Source organism: Haliaeetus leucocephalus, unplaced genomic scaffold (assembly GCF_000737465.1).
Source record: "Haliaeetus leucocephalus isolate CR32 unplaced genomic scaffold, Haliaeetus_leucocephalus-4.0 Scaffold175, whole genome shotgun sequence".
Lineage (NCBI taxonomy): Eukaryota > Metazoa > Chordata > Aves > Accipitriformes > Accipitridae > Haliaeetus > Haliaeetus leucocephalus.
Window position 1 is genome coordinate 1,298,747 of NW_010972611.1, and position 16,092 is coordinate 1,314,838.

The 16,092-nt window shown below is 50.7% G+C and overlaps 3 protein-coding genes across 3 annotated transcripts; all 3 read right to left on the reverse strand.

Annotated features, from left to right (window-relative positions):
- Window positions 1-51: 51 nt before the first annotated feature.
- On the reverse strand, window positions 52-2,446 carry S100A11 (S100 calcium binding protein A11). The gene is made up of 3 exons (XM_010564140.1): window positions 2,331-2,446; window positions 1,025-1,162; window positions 52-729 (listed from the first exon to the last, which is right to left on the reverse strand). The coding sequence occupies exons 1-3, from the start codon at window positions 2,331-2,333 to the stop codon at window positions 577-579; spliced, it is 294 nt and encodes a 97-aa protein (XP_010562442.1). The 5' UTR covers window positions 2,334-2,446; the 3' UTR covers window positions 52-576.
- Window positions 2,447-5,675: 3,229 nt separating this feature from the next.
- On the reverse strand, window positions 5,676-9,061 carry LOC104829757 (trichohyalin-like). The gene is made up of 2 exons (XM_010564205.1): window positions 8,924-9,061; window positions 5,676-8,435 (listed from the first exon to the last, which is right to left on the reverse strand). Exons 1-2 carry the CDS (start codon window positions 9,059-9,061, stop codon window positions 5,676-5,678), a joined length of 2,898 nt encoding a protein of 965 aa, XP_010562507.1.
- A 12-nt stretch (window positions 9,062-9,073) lies between these two features.
- Window positions 9,074-15,543, reverse strand: LOC104829758 (cornulin-like). The gene is given in 5 exon segments (XM_010564206.1): window positions 9,074-9,083; window positions 14,396-14,463; window positions 14,569-14,757; window positions 14,831-15,068; window positions 15,344-15,543. Coding segments are annotated over 5 exon segments (705 nt in total).
- Window positions 15,544-16,092: the final 549 nt, after the last annotated feature.

Sequence of the window (16,092 nt, forward strand, 5' to 3'; positions counted from 1 at the left end):
TAGAAGAGAGATTAGACTTAATTTCTACTTTTCAGCCCCCCCCTCCTCCCTCTTTTGTGCTCTTAAGCTACCAGACTTGGTGGGTTTTGAAGTTTCCAGAAAATGGAGGCTGTAGTCCTGAAATAATTTATCATGCCAGCAGAGGCTGCTTCTGCCAATTATTAATGTGTAATTGCTGTTGCCAGTGCTCAAATTATCCTTATTGGTAATGCTCCTGTCTTTGCATTTACCTTGTGTAGTTGTACCCTTTAGTATTACTGTACCTTTCCCCATGGTACTTAACAGGCTGGAGGATCTCCAAAGCCAGGCAGGTTGTAGTTTCTGGCAGTGACAAGGATGAGAACATGCATGTCCTAGAGATCCTGCTCCCTTTGTGGCTGGACTGCTTTCCTAGTGGTTTCTCCTCACTGATGATGCTGAAATAAAACCATGCCTTACGCTAGGATTTTAAACCTTTTATTTTATACATAAAAATGAGGACTGGGGATGTCCCCATCTTAAGGGCACTGCTTCCAGCTTTGCATCGGTCTTTTTTGAGGAATGTTCACAGTGGTGGGGGAGACACAGGAGCCAGGTCTAGGGGCGAGGGGTGTTAACAAGCAGGGAATTGTGGCAGGCCACTGCAATGCCCCCGATGAGGTTCAGGAACTCCTGGAAATCCAGCTGCCCGTCACTATTCAAATCGAGTTTCTTCATCATCCTGTCCACGACACCTGGGTCCTTCTGGTTCTGCAAAAGACCAAAGAGATGGGAATCGATGTCTGCCTCGAGGCAAAGATGCCCCTCTGCAAAGAACCCCCTGTCCTAGGTGTGGAACTGCAGCTGCTGAGTTCATCACCAGTGGAGAGGGACTGGCAGAGGAAGGCAGAATTCAGTCAGGCCAACTCTTGTCAGGCCACACTCTGGCTTCTGATGGGAGTGAGCTCTTCCCATCGCCTACCCCATGGTGCTTGTGGAGGCAGAGGCTTTAATTGCTGTCCCGGGGGCTGAAGTGCATGCCACGGGAGACTCTATTTTTGCTCACCTTTGTGAAGGCAGCCAGCTCAGTGTTCATGAAGGCCAGGAACTCCTTCTTGGAGAGTGTGCAGTTGTCCCCTTCACGCCCTGCGTACCGCTGGAAGACGGCTAGCAGGGACTCGATGCAGCGTTCAGTCTCCGTGGGCTGCAGGAGCCAAGAGCAAGTTCAGGTGAGTGTTGCAGGGAGCTCTGGGCTTGCAGAAGAGGAACCTGGCTCTATTTCTGGAGGAAGGTTGGGCTGAGTGGGGCCTCCTGCAGTTGCTTTCCTCGAGGAGTCTCCTATGCCCAACCTGTCCAGCTGCATTTTTCTTTGGTATTAATTTCTCTGACGCCTTGACACAGCACTGTGGTGCAGGAAGGACCCAGAGGATTGGGGAGTGGTTCATGGAAAATCCCCTGGGGAGATGTCAGTTCCCATCGGAGGAGCGTCCTGGACTGGGAAGAGCTTGCACTGCAACCACAGCGATGTGCTAGTTTTTTCCGTGCTCTCCAGCACGGCTTTGCTGGGGCTGCTTTTCTGGAAAGATAAGCCTGCCTCCCGCTTTCCCTCCCCCTGTCCTGTCTGGACAGAGGAGAAACTCTGAGTCATGAGAGAAAAATTTGAGCAGAGTTGGCTTGCCAAACTACTGCCTCCGGGCAGGGACAGATCTGGGCTGGCCTATGGGCTTCTCCAGTGGGGATGGATAGGGCAAGGTGAGGGAGGTGTGGGGGATGTGGGGCTCTTTCCCCTCCCCATGGCTCTAGACTTTGGGGAAGGGCAGTGCAGGGAGAGCTGGGGGAGGAATCCACCCTTCCCTGCCTAACCTCAGCATCCAGGGGACTCCCTGCCCCATCCTGCCCTGCATGAGGCTCAGTTCAACCTTTTTTGGTTAATGGGAGAGGAGCTGAGTTGCTTCCGCCCTCAGCCACAGGTCCTCGGCTCTTGGCTCCTCTGCACCCCCCTACCCTGGTGCTGGGGGCGGGGGGATGGGACAGTGGAGGCAGAACTGTAGCCCCGAATTGGATGATGGGCATCAGAAACATCAGTAGGAATAAAGGAGGGGAGGGGGTGTCAGGAAACAACCACATATACAACCCCCTAGTCCCCCACCCCTGCAGGGACACTGCCCTCCCTCTCTAGCTCGGCACCCTCTTCTTGTGCCCAGGCTCCCTCCCTGGCAGAGATTTAGCTCAGCCCTTGGCACCATTTCCTCTTTCTCATGCCAAAGTACGTTTCGCCTTCGGCTCTGGGGCCGCTTGTGGGAAATGCTTCTCTCCCATCGCCCTCCTGCCCTTACGGAGCTGCCTCTCCCTCCCTGCCCCGATTCACTCACCATGGCTGGGGTGCAAGGAGGGGGCTCGGTCCTCAGCACAGCCTCGGTGCGATGTGGCAAAGCAGGAGCCGGGGTGGTTATGAACCGCACCCCGCAGCCACCGCCCTTCCCAGCACAGCCAGTGCCTAGCCCTGACTCAGCCCCCTGGGCTGCGTTGGGCAATTGTCGGCTCTAACGGCAAATCTGGACATGCCTGCGGTCCCCGGCTTAGGCTCAGAAATGTGCTGGGCCCCTCCCCTAGACTCTGTCCTTTTCTCTCCCGAGTTTTATTCTTTACAGTTATTTACGCTTCCATTTTCTCCTTGTCTGTGTTCTCCCCTTGGTCCTTTGCCACTCGTCCCTTTATGGCTCCCTTCATTTCTTCCCCAGGGTCAGGGCTAAGCTCCCCTCAGGGCTGCCTTGCTACTACCCAGAGCATGCTCAGTGTTTCCTCTTGCTGGGGCAAAATTTGGGCTTCCCCAGCTTTTCTAATGAGGCTGGCAAAGGCAGATCAGGCGTAGGGAAGCAGGCAGTGTTCCGCTGCCGACAGCCAGGGCTGCCCACCCCTGGGGGGCAATTGCTGCCTGTCCCCTTCAACCCTGACCGGTCCCACCTGCTGAGCTTTGCTGATAACACCTTGTAACCTTCTTGTGGTGTAAAAGGAGGGGGAAAGGCAACCCTATGGGTTTGGGGTGCTGCACTGGGAGCTGGCTGCAGCCAGGATTTGTCTGCAGCAGTGCTGGTCTGAGCTCTTTACCGGGGCTGGCCCTCCTCGTGCTGCTGCAGAGTGAGAGACCCTGGAGGGCTGAAAAGAGGAGGGAGACATGGAGGTGGAGGAGGGACAGGAGGCACCTAAAAGGCACCCAGAAAAGCAAGTGATGTGCCCAGATAGCTCAGAGCAGGGAGGATGGGGGCTGTGGGGCTTGTGATGTTCAGAAACCAGCACATGGGGCTGTGATGGCCGGCTGCTCCCCATCCATCAAGAGCTGGGGAAGCTGCTCGGACCTGTGTTTATCTGTGTTTGTACAGTCCTGTGGTTATGGCACCCAGCTCCACGCCTTTGCAACCAGCGCTGATACAGAATCACCTGCCCAGGGCCAGATTTCCCTGTGACACCCAGCCCTGGGTGCTGCCACGTTTCCCCAAAAGCTTTTGGAGGAGCCTGGAGTGGAGAGGTCCGGGTAACATGGGCTGTCCCGGCAGCGTGGGGAAGCCACGATGTGCTCTGGGATCTGGGACAGCTTCCAGGGATGGGTTCTTCAGGAAATCCTGGTGGAGGCTGTGACTCAGCGTAGGGCAGGAGAAAGGGAAGCCATAAATCAGGGGGACAGCTGTCCCCAATGTACTTCCTTTCTTGCCCCAGTTTCCTGCCCCCAAACTTCTCCTTTTTTCTCATGTATTGGGGAAAAAGTACTCCCCTCCCCCCCCATCCAACTCCTCCCAAACTGGAAGCAGTTCAGTCCATGTAAATCAAAAGGACTTTCCAAACCTGGGAGCTGAGGGAAGGGAACCTGCTGCTCTTCTCCTTAGATTTTGCACTTCCACCTGCATTTTGCAAACTCCTCTTTGTGATCCCTTTACAATAAAATATGAGCTGGTTAGAAGGACAAGTGTTATTTCTCCCTTTGCAAGAGGAAATCCTGGAGCCGGTCATGGCTCCGCCCCATCCTGGCTGCAGTGGGGGATTTCAAGAGGTTTCTGTTTCTTGCTGCTGCTGCTGCTGCTGTGTGTGTTTGCAGTCAAGGCTTTGGCCCTGTTTGCAGACAGACCATCTGTGCTGCCATGTGTTTGTCACCAAGATGTGCGACTGTCATGTGCATTGCCGAGAGCATCGCCCCGTGCATCTGCCTGCCCCTGGCTGGGGCAGACCCTTCCGAGTCCCTCTGGCACCAGGTTCCAAACATCACAGGATGGTGGCCATGGCTAGGTGAGTGAGAAGCCCTGGGTGCTGCCTGCTGAGGCTGCATCAGGCTACGGTGGACTTGAGATACCCTTATTCCTCCTGGCCAGCCGCATTACCAGCCAGCAGGCTCTGGTTGCATTTAAGAGAAAGACACAGATGGTGCTGGGGTGGTCCTCGCTTCTCTCTCTTCTTGCAGAATTGCAGCCCCATCTGCTGCTGAGGGAATTGGTTCGCTCTTGCTCAAGGGAAAGAAAAGAATAAAATCTGGTTTTCTCCGGGGAGGGTCATGGATGTCTCCATCTCCAGCCTCATGCACCATGCGTGAGATCTGGTGCATTTTCCTTGCCGTGCTGCTGCCTCTCTCCTGCCCAAGGATCCAGGAGTGGTCCCAGGTACGGGGCAGCCCAGGGGAAAAGGCAGATGGATGCATGTGGCCAGGAAAATGTGTCTGGATGGCTTCTAACCAGCAGTGGCTTTGCACTGCTGGCTGTCCCTGTAGTGCACATCTGCCATGAAAGCTGGAGCACACAGGCACATCTGCGTGTCCCCATGTGGGTGTCAGATCACAGCATGTGCGAGCTGTGCTGGGAGCCCCCAAAATCATGCAGATCAGTAGCAAGGGCCAGAGTTTTAGAGGGATGTGGGCTCCTAGACATGTAGTAGGGGGGATTTGGTGGGATTTTCAGCAGCCCCTGTCTGGATTAAGTGCCTGGGATTAGGAGGAACGTGTGATCTGAACTGGGACACCCTCCCACCAGGCTGAGGCCCTTGTAGAAATTAGATGCAAGGATGAAGGATGGCAGCAGTCAGTGCAGTCATCAGCTATTTATTCTGGTTTCTCATGCAATACATCAGTGTGAAGAAGAAAGAGACACCCCACCCGCCACCGTTACCCTGCAGTAACCACAGCATAACTCAGCTGCTTTAAAGCCTCTGTGAGGCTGGAGCTGGGATTCTGCTCATCTGTTAGGGGAGCAGAAAGGTGTAACCAAAAGCATTGAGTCTACAAAAGTGGTTTTTTTTTTTCCCCAGCCTCAAGGATTTTCAGGGACAGCTGACAGGAGAGCCAGTCACGGGGCTAGGGAGATGTGAGTGCAGAGAGATGCAGAACAGTCATGCCACAGGGTAGAAGAGATGACAGGGACATAAAGGACAGAGAGACCCAAGGAATCCTATTAGAGCAGAAAAGTGAATAAATAGTGCATTAAGGTGGATAGACATAATGCAGGAAGACAGAAGCTGCAGATCCCGGGTTAACTATCTGCCTACCTACTTGCTGAGGATTTGTTACATGGAAAGTCCCCAAACCCACTTGACACCCTCTCAGAGCACCCCATTAACCCTTTTGTGTTGAACACTTCTATGCCACCACACGGTGACACCCTAAGCTGAAAGCAGAGAGCAGAAGTGATCCTCAAAGAGACTTGGAGAAGCCCCACCAGCTCCAGGGAGAGGACTTCCCCTTAAGATGCCTTGGCTTCATCCCTGGCAGGACGGCTTGGTGCCTCCTCTGAGACTGGGGGGCTAGGGGGGCCCTGGCTCTGCTTGCTGCAAAGATGTGGTTCTTCCTCCTGTTGAGGCTGGGCATTGCTCACTTGCTGGCTGCTCCCCTTGCTGTTCTCCTGCCGTGGCTGGCGGCTCTTCTCTGGCAGGGAAACCTCTGCATCCTCATGGCAGTGACTGGCTTCATCTCTCCAGGGTGGCTGGGAACGGCTCTCCTTGGTGGCTCGCTGGCCTGGCTCACAAGCTTCCTGTGGCTCTGGAGCCTGGGGCAGAGATGGGCAGCTCTTGGCCTCCCTGTCCTCATGCTTGCTCACTTGGCAGCTGGATTCAGGCTCTTGCAGGACCTGCTCCCTGGCAGGTTTTGATCCATCTCCCTGGGGCTGATGCTCCTTCTCTTCTGCATCAGGCATCGTGGGGTGCTGGCTGTCCCTCCTTTCCGCCTTGGGCTTTGCCTGACAAGAGTCACCCTTAACACCATCTGGCTTAGAGGCAGAAGCCTGGTGAGCCCCTTCTTTCACCCCTGTTTCAGACCTCTCCTGTGGCTCATTGAGATCCCCTCTGTTTTCCTGGGAGCTAAAAGCTGGTGTGCTCCCTTGCTGTGGTGTTTCGGGCTCCCCTGTTTCTCGCTCATCCCTTTGAGGTAGTGGCTCTGGATGGTTGCTCCTGTCACATGGGACTGCTGGCAGCTGGGGTGACATGTAGCACTTCTTCACGTAGATGGGCTGCCCGAGGTCGTGGGGCTGGTGACAGACAATCTCGTACGTGGTAGCTTCAGGATCATTCAAATTCTGAATCACATGGATCAAGCACGCAATGGTCTGAGGCTCACAGGGCTGAGGGGCAACCTGCACCTCTGGCCGTACATCAGGCTCAGCGGGGATATAACAGACCCTCATGTCAGTGACAGATACCTGCTCTCCTGGGGGAGACAGGTGTCTGTTATCCACCTCTATGGTTTGGTAGAGGCTCCTCTTGCGCCTTTGTTCTTCATCCTCATGCGTAGGGCACCCATTTGGCTCATGTCCTTCTTCCTCATGTAAAAGCCTGTGGTTCTGCCATTCTTGGCCTTCTGAAGACTCAGAGGCAGTGCACTCAGAAGGCTCACATAGTAATTTGTTTGCCTGATAGTGTTGCAGAATCTCTCTCTCTTGTTCTTCTTCGAGTAGATGGAGGCTGCTTCTCTTGCGTGTATCTCTGCGGGATCCCATAACACCTTGCTCTTCTGTTTCCCGTGTCAGGTGGCTGCGGCGCTCATAGAGCTCCAGGTCCAGCTCCCGTTGGCGATCGATCCTCCTGTCGCGCACGGGCTCTTCCCTCTCTCTTCCTCGGCAAATCCTCCTCTCATCCTCTGGTTCATTGCGCTCACGGGGACGGTCCCTCCTTTCCACGTCCTGACGTGGCTCCAGTTCCTGGGACACACGCTGGATCTCCACCTTGGCTTCTGCTGCTGCCACTGCTGTCTCTCGTGTCCTTTCGTACCTCACCGACTCACGTTGTCTCCTTCCATCGTCTTTGGGCTGGCGTGTTTGACGGTCACGTCTCTCACGTGTCTCTTTCTGGTTGGTCGTGGCACCTTGCTCTTCTGTTCCCCCTATCAGTTGGCTGCGGTGCTTATAGAGCTCCAGTTCCTGTTCCTGTTGGAGATCAGTCCTCTTGTTCTGTATGGGTTCTTTTCTCCTTGTATCTTCTTGTTTTTCGCACTCTTGATTCATATGGATATCTCTCTTACCTTTTTGATATTCAGACTCATGTTCCTGTTTTTTCCCTTTCTCAGAGTTTTGTTTTCTTGGGTTAGAAGTCTCATAGTATCTGTGGTGGAGTTGTAGCGGTTTCTGTATATATGATTGATGTGTGTTTTTTGAGTCCCGGCATTCAGGCTCATGTGGCTCGTGGCTGCTGTGTTCAAGTGCTTTTTGTTCCAGCTCACGTACGTGGTAGCGGCTCCTCTTTTTTGTGCCTAATTCAGGTTTACGTGGCTGATTGTGACTTCCTATATCTGCTCTTTGTGGCTGCTGGGTTTTTTGATCATATGCTGGTAGTGCTGTCTCATGTGGCTGATGGCTACTCCACCGGTTTGGCAGTGCTTGAGGTTCACAGCTCTGGCTGTGACTCCTCACGTCTGCCAGTTGTTCTGGCTGCAGCACCTCTTGATTTTGCCTCTCATCTTCTTTCAGTCTGGCCTCTTGTGCTTGCAAGCTGCTGCACTTGCGGTGTTGTACATCTCCTCGTCTGTCTGGCTCTAGTGGCTGACGTCTATTTTGGCTCTTCTGTTGGTCACGTGGCTTTTGGTTTCGTTCTTCATATTCTTGAGGGGTTGACTCCCCTGGCTTGCTACTTAGCTTTGCATCGTTTCTGCTTTGCGTGTTATGTTGCTGGTGATGACTCCCCATTTCCTCTAGTGTTTCAAGCTCATTGATCCTGGTGTCTCGTTGCAGCTCAGGTTCACAGGGGGGATGATACTTACTCTCACAAGTTTGTTGTTCCTCCTCCTGGAGCTGCTGACGGCTCCCTCTGTTCTTAATGTCAGGCTCTCGGAGTGACTTGCCACTGGTTGTCAGCTTTGTTCTTTGCAGAAGGCATGGTCCCTTTGGCAGGTACCAGTAGCAGGCCTTAGCCACTCTGAACACCAAAAGCAGGAACTCATTAAAATCTATTTCCCTATCACCATCCCACTCCAGAAACTGCAGAATCTTGTCAATTGTCTGAGGGTCATGCGGCTTCTGCAGGGAAAACACACACAGGGAAACAAAAAAGGCAGTTTAGTCTTCCTACTCCTTGTTATAGAAATGCAAAGGCAGGGACAACTGCAATCTTTTCTCCTTCCCTCTCTAACACCTTCACTTTCATAGCTCAACAGGAACTCCATGTCTTTGTTCTCCGTTTTCCTGGTTGTTCCCTGGCTGCAGCCAACCAGCTGTCTTCTCTTTGGGATATGCTGTATCCCTCTATTGGATACATTTCCTTCCTACCTTTGAAAGAACACCATACCTCCCCACAGTTCATTCTCCAGCTTTTGCCCATTTGTACATGGCAAAATGGGTTGGGAGAACTGTTGAACCTGTCAGTGCAAAGGAACGCAACTGCTGCTCCCCTTTGAAAGCCTCCCCATCCCACTGTCATAAGAATCATCCCGTCTCCAGAAGGAGATTTTGCAGTCTCTTGCACTCCAGTCTCAGCCTCAAGCCCTCCCTCTTGCAGCAGCACTCACATCTATGATATCTGCAAACTCTCTCTGGATGAACTCCTTCATCTTCCTTTGACTGAGGTTGGAGCTGTCTCCATCTTCCTTTGCATGTTTGTGAAAGACGCTGATGATGGTGGAAATGCTGTCTAAGAAGCGAGACATCTTCCTGCAGATTCAAGCAAGCCTGCAAGAAAAGGAGCAGACCTAAGGATGGGAGATTGGCTTGCCTCTGAGCCTGAAAAGAGAAGGGAGAATTGCTGGGGTCAGGCTGTGCGTGTTAACGGGATGCTGGCTGCCATGTTCTGTGTGTTTGCTCCTGTGCCATGGCGAGCTCTTTCACCAGAGCACTGGGAAGACACTCAAATGCTTACGAGTTTTAGTGGGATGGGGAGTGTCCTCCAACTTGCCTACTGAGGTATTTGAATGATGGTTGATAGGGGATGGCAGGATGCCTGCATTTTTGGATCGCAGGGAGGGAACTGGGGATGGTGACTCAAGAGATGCCCCAAGAACCCATCCCCATGGGGCTATACCAGGTACTTATGTTTCCAGGACCCGCGCTGCTACCTCTGCCTGGCACCAAGAGAGATACACTGGCTTCTGTGAAGCGGGTTAGAGGATGTCTAACACAGCACTGGCACAGCCTGAGACAAGATCTAGCTGGGTCAGAGACAGGTAGAGTGCTTACAGAGAGTTAAAACAAGCCCTGTGGCTGGTGCTCCTGTGACCAGTAGTAATGCAAAACAATTGATAAAGCTTTCATTACAGCATCAGTTCATTGGCAAATAGATTTTGGCCAGAGGAGAACTGTCAGTTCACCCAGGTCAGAACTGCTTATTTAATTTTACTGAGATCTGCTTGGCAGAAAGCAGAGCTCCTGTTGGAGCTTTGTGTCTGGAAACCTCAAAAGCCACCTCCTTCCTTCCTCCTCACAGGATCCCCAAGCCTGTTATCAGGTACATCGGTGCTGAGAACAGCTTGCAGCTGGGGAAGCTGTGCCGTGTCTGCCTTGCTGCCTCTATAACGTGCACATATGCATGAACACATGTGCACAGCTCTGCATATGAAATCCTGGGTTTTGCTATTTCTGTAGAAAACAGAAAATTTCTCCAATCTGTTCATTCTGGTTGGGAGCTGACTCCAGACCAAAGTAAAGCATGAAACCTGGCTCCCTCTCTTGTTTTCTTTTGGAGAAAAACTGCGTCTACACATGGACACACAACAACAGCATGCAGGTATCTGAATAACACTAAACAACACTTCACTGGATATAAACACAGAATACTCAGAAAATATTGCAGCAGGAACAACGCTGCCACCCAACATGAATCCTATAGAAATAACATGTCCTTGCCTAGCAAAGTGCACGTTTCAGAAGGAGTGACTTACCCAAATCACCAATGGGATCAAGTGGGATTCCTGTGAAGCCGTGCGGAGTGATCGGAGGACCGGAGTGCTTTTATAGGGTCCTTGACGGAGCTACAGAAAGGAGACACCCTTTGTGGATGTTGTCCTGATTCATCTTCGGCCAAGCCCAGCTGCACCTTGACGTCCTCAAACGGGTTATTTAACTTATCATCCCCTTACCTATCATTTTAACCCAGAAATAGCAGTTGCCATGTGGCAATTCAGGCACTGGCTGGTTCCACCTAATCCAGACTGTAAAGTTATTTTATGGGCTGATTGTATTTCAGATTTTAAAAAAATCTAGAGTAGCTATAAAGCGTATATATGTATTAATGGGAGGGTGTATTTTTATATAAATGTACATCTGCATAGGTATGAATTTATATATGTACAATACACACACACACATAAAACCAGTATGAAATGAAATAGAATGAAATTCTGAGGATGGGGGCAGAAGTATTGATGGTAGCAGAGCTGACTATGAGCAGATTTGGGACAGCTGCGATCTGTATGGCCCATGAGCTTAGTACCACAATACCAGAGATTATTTTTGTTTGCTTTTTGTGCAGTTCCTTCGGCACCTTGGGCCTGAGGTCAGTGGGGTTTGGGTCTGGCTTTCGCTTGCAGAAGGACAGAAGACCTAAGCACTATAAAAATGGTGGAATGCAAGTGCACAGCAGTGAGGTCCCCAAATCCTCCAGATCTTGGCTTGTGTGGTATCCTTGTAGAGTGTTTTATTTTTGGTAACTTCTTATTAAGGAGCCTTTTTGTATATTATCCAGGTTTTTGTTGGGAAAAACCCAACCACAAACAGAATATTTTTAAATGGTAAAGTTTGCAAAATGAATTTTCATAAAAGAAAATATCTGTTCAATAAGCAATGACTTTTCATTGAGAAAAATAATGACAAAACATTTTTCATATTAACTGTCTTCCATGAATGACTTTCATTTCAACTTTCCTTGATCTTTAATTAAAAATAAAAGCAGGAACGTCTCTGCTGAGAGGTCAATTCATGTTGAATCTTCATCTAGTTGCCCTAGGCAGCTTTTGCTGTAATTACCTCTACAATCTTCTTTTTTTTTTAATGTTTTAACAATAAATTAGTTAGAGACCAACTGATTCCTTTATTCATCCTGAACTCTCACAGCACACAGAGCAAATAAGGAAGATACCAGCCATGCCACCTGGGCCCCTGCTTTTGGAGGTAGGATGCTGCCTTGACAAGCATGATGGAGACATTGCAGAAAGCCTTCAGAGCATGAACTTGTCACGCAGCCTTGGGTGAGTGGCTCATCTGGCCCATCTGTAAGGTAAGATCATACTGGGTGTAGGAGCCTAATTAATTAGTGCTGGTAACACCTTGGGGATACTCATACAAGTGCGTACGAAGATTTGTTACTAACCATACTTCATTTTTGAGCTTTTTTTCAAGATTAAATTATACTTGTGCAAATTATACCCCACCTGTGGGATAATAACACCCTTGGGAAACTGTAATTTTATGGTAGATTGGAGTTGTTATTAGAATTAGAGTATTACAGTGCGGCTTGGTGTCCTGTAACAGTCTGTAATCCCCCCGCAGGGGCTGGGACAGTGCGGGATAGTCGAGTGCCACGTGAGCCACCAGGCAGAGTTGGGGTATCAATGCAGGAAAAGGTATGTCGCGTTTCGGCCACGCGCATGCTGGCATGCTCGTCTGCTTTCCCGTGCTTTGCTGCCATTCCCAGGTCAAAGCAATGAGTTGCAAAGCACGTTCTTGGCAGCACTGAAACCCCCTTTTCTCCAACAGCTTGGTTTTCCCCAAAGATGCTTTCATAAGACAGGACTTGGGTAGGTTTTTAAAAGCTATTACCAAAAAGGGTGGGCTCTGTCCTCCTGCTTCTTACCCAAGTCTGTGCCCGTCCACGTCACTGTTTATACATGGTGACTGAACTTCTATTGCATTTAATCTTAGAGGAAGTGGGCTTCTTGTGTGGTGTATAAAAGACCTTTTCTCTTCCAACACCTCCCAGGCTTGCAGGACTCTTAGACAGGTTTTTGTGTCAGTGGGATAATTTTCATGTTCTCCTCAAAATGAACCAACCCCCCCCTCTTAACTTCAAATATGATACCCCTGATGGCAAAGGTAGTGTTGTTTAGGATAGAGCATATAATTAACGCAACCCTAACAGGGCTTGGTGCCTACCTGAACTGGAAGGTCAGTTTTTTACTGATGCTGCAAAAGGTGGCAGCTGATGGACAGACAGACTACAGGGGGATGGTTGGGTCTAGTGATTTTAGACCCTAAGCCAGAACTAATAAGAAGCAAAGAGCCATTGGACAAACCTCTAAGACCTATTTTACAAGAAAAATGGAGTTCTCTGTAAAATAAAATGTTTTGAGGAATGTCTCAGATGGAATGGGGTTTTGACAGATAGGTGGTGAAAGTCTTGACTCTCCCATTTCATGTCCACAGCTGTCATGAGGTAAGTCAGACTTATTTTTGCTAATACGTTTTATCAGAAGTAGAGCATACTGGTGTACTTTGTGTCTAATACATCAGCACTTTTAAACTAAATCATTTTTGCGATGTATGTTCTGGGGATAGTTTTGAAATGCTGGTTTTTCTGATTCAGCACTTAGCAAATTGTGAAATTCTGGGGTGTCCCAGAGGAATGACGTTTTATTTTCCAGTGAGGTCTCTGTGTGCTGCTTGTCACCAGCCACAGAGCAGGAGGTGCGGGTGCATTTATCATGTGCTGATTTTGCTGATAGGTCACAAGTGAAAGATAGCATGGTGAAAAACAGGCTGAGCATCACCCTCCCTGCGGGATGCCGAGTCCTGGGCCTGCCTGGTGGTCCAGCACGTCTGAACCCCCTAATAAACCCCACTGACTTCACCAGACTGCTCATGCCCTCAGCATTATCCACATTCCTATGTGCATGCTTGGACAAGTGCCCAAAGACCTGGTACCCCGAACTGCTTGAACTGAATCTGAGTTTGAGATTGGCTCCGTTTGTGCATGAGTTGCATGTCAGCTTTTTATCTCTGGCCTCTCAGTTGTTGCTGGGACTGGATGTACCCGAATAATAATTTTTCCTGTGTTTAATATATCTCCACTCCTTCCTTTGGAGACTTCTATAGCTAATAGGGATTTTTGATCTTCATAGCATGCTCCACATTCCCCTTGCATCTGAGATTATTAATAAAGTGAGGTTAAATAGGTCAAATCCCTCCCATTCAGTGTTAAGCAGCTGTTTATTTTTTTCATGACAGACATGAAAAACACCCGGAGCAGATGGATGCTGTGAAGGATCTGTTCAGGTCGGCCGTGCTGTTGTGTTAAGCCAGACTTCTACCCTCTCTGAAGACATCTCTCGCAGGGATGTCACATCCCTGCCCGTAGGGAGCAATTGATTCACCTCAGCTAAATTGCAAAGGCAGCTGAGCAGCAGTTCCTTTAGGCTATCCACCCCCAAGACACACCTGCCTCTCTGCAGCCATCCCTCCATCTGCACCCTGGAGCAGTCTGGCCATATGTCATGCAAGGGACGGACACTCAGGTCCTCTGCACCTCATCATGTCAACCTGGCTGTTTGCTCAGGCTGAGGGCATGCTTGCAACACCACACCGGGACACTGTGCCCTTTTGCCTTCAGTTTTATTGCTTTGCTTACACAGGCAGAGGCAGCCTAACACAGAGTAAGAGGGAAGGGCTCTGGTCATGCATAGCTCAGTACAAACCAGGGGTGTGAAGCCCAGGTTTAACAAGGAATTGGACAAGACATGACAACTAGAAATACAAAAAACAGAGTGGGACTGGACCAAATGTACCTCCATGCAGGGGGCAACAGCCTCACTTAGATGGGGGCTTGTTTCAGCCTTTACTGCTGTGGTAGCCACTGATACAGAGACTGCAGGAGCTGTTGCTCTGTAGTGGGTTGTCTTTGGTGAGGAGTGTGTTGTTGCTGTTGTGCTGGACAAGATGGAGCGTCTGCCCTGCTGTGCTTCTGCTCCAGCACCTTGGATTCAGGGAGCTGATGGCAAGTTGGGTTATGGCATGTTTCCTGGGGCTTGGGATCCCAATGGGGGCTTGCACCCCACTGTGGGGGCAGCAGCTTCTGGGTCTTGCTGGGATTGGGGTCCTGCCAAAGGGCCTTGCAGACCTGGGTCTTGTTGTTTGGGTCGCTTCCTCATGTCTCTGAGGGACAATTCAGGTTCTGCTCTGCTGACTCTGTCTCTGGGCTCTGATGGTGGTTTGAACCCTGTCCTGGTGCCTCAGTTTCTTGGGCCTGGTGGGTTTTTGGGTCCTGTTTTGGTGCCTCAGTCTCTTCAGCCTTATGGGTATTCTTGTCCTGCTCTGGGGTTGCAGTGTCCAGGATCTCAGCTCTCTCTGGATCCCCTTCTGGTGCTTCAGTCCCATCATCTTGGTGGGTGTCCTGGTCCTGCTCCTGTGTCTCACCCTCCTGGATTTGATGGTTGTCTGGGTGCTGTGTCTCAGTGTCCTGGACCTTGGTTGTTCACACCCTGCTCAGGGACCTGCTGGTTGCAGGAGACCCTCCCCGCTGCATGCAGCCTTGGCTGCTGCTCCCTACCTGCCTTCTCTTGTGCTGTCAGCTCTTGACTATCTTCTGGTGCCTAGTGCTGCTGGAGTGGCTTCCAACAAGCCTTGGTCACTTGGAAAACCAGGCTGAGCAACTCACTGAAGTCAGCCCTGCAGTTGCTGTTATCCAGGAAGCACAGCACCTTCTTGATGGTTTTGGGGTCCTGGAGGGTTCTGTAAAGAGACAAATGGTGTTGGCAAAGCCTGTGAACCATTTGTGCCATCTCTCTAGGAGCACTGGAGCAGTCTCAGGGCAGAAATCCAGCTCCATGCCCCCACTCCCCCATGCCTTGTGTTGCTCCCTGCACTGAGCTCCACAAGCTGCTGGCTCTGGGAGAATGGACAGCCTCTCCTCTTCCCTGCAGATCCTGGGCTTTGAAGGCATCTGTGCCTTTCCCAGGGAGCCAGGTGTCCTGTACACCCGCATGGGAGTGCACAGCTTTACCCACCCTGCCAGCCCTGCAGCCAGAAGGCACACACGCGGCAGGCGCCAGCTGTGGGGCTGGATCCTCACCTCCATCGCATCCGTGAACTGCTCAGTGAGCTGCTTCAGCTCCTCCCTGCTCAGAGGGCTGCAGTTGCCGTCGCTTCTGGCACACGTGTAGAAAGCAGCAGTGATGCCATTGATGTTTTCCTGGAGCTGGGCCATCTTGCTGCAAATTTGAGGCAGCCTGTGAGAAAAACACAGACAAAAAGGAGCTTTTTTTTGGTTCATTTGTTTGGGTTTCAGATAAGTTACTCTTAAACAACACAGCTGGACAGAGAGAGAGAGAGAGAAAGAAGAGCCAGAGGAGGGCACAGATGAAATGAAACGGTATAAAGGAAGGGAAAGAGAGAGCAAGAAGGATGTCACAGGAAAACAAATCTGAAAAATGAAACTCAGCTGCAGAAGTGGCTAGACGTGAGGACCAGCAGGTGATAGCTGGAGAGGTGAGGGACAGTGAGAGCCAAAAGGCTGGGGACACACAGTAAGAGAAGAGAGAAAAAAATCCCATTTGGCTTTCTCTGGCACAGAACAGAGCTGTGAATGGAGGTTGTCTCTAACAAACCATGGAATAGTTTAATTCCAGATCTCCTTTATTACTATTTTTTTCCTTCAGGAGAGCTCAGCAGTGGCAGCTCCAGGGACATCCTTATGGCCAGAAGCTCCTGCTTTCCTGCTGGTAGCAAAGTCAGACAATGTGAAAAGTATGTCCAG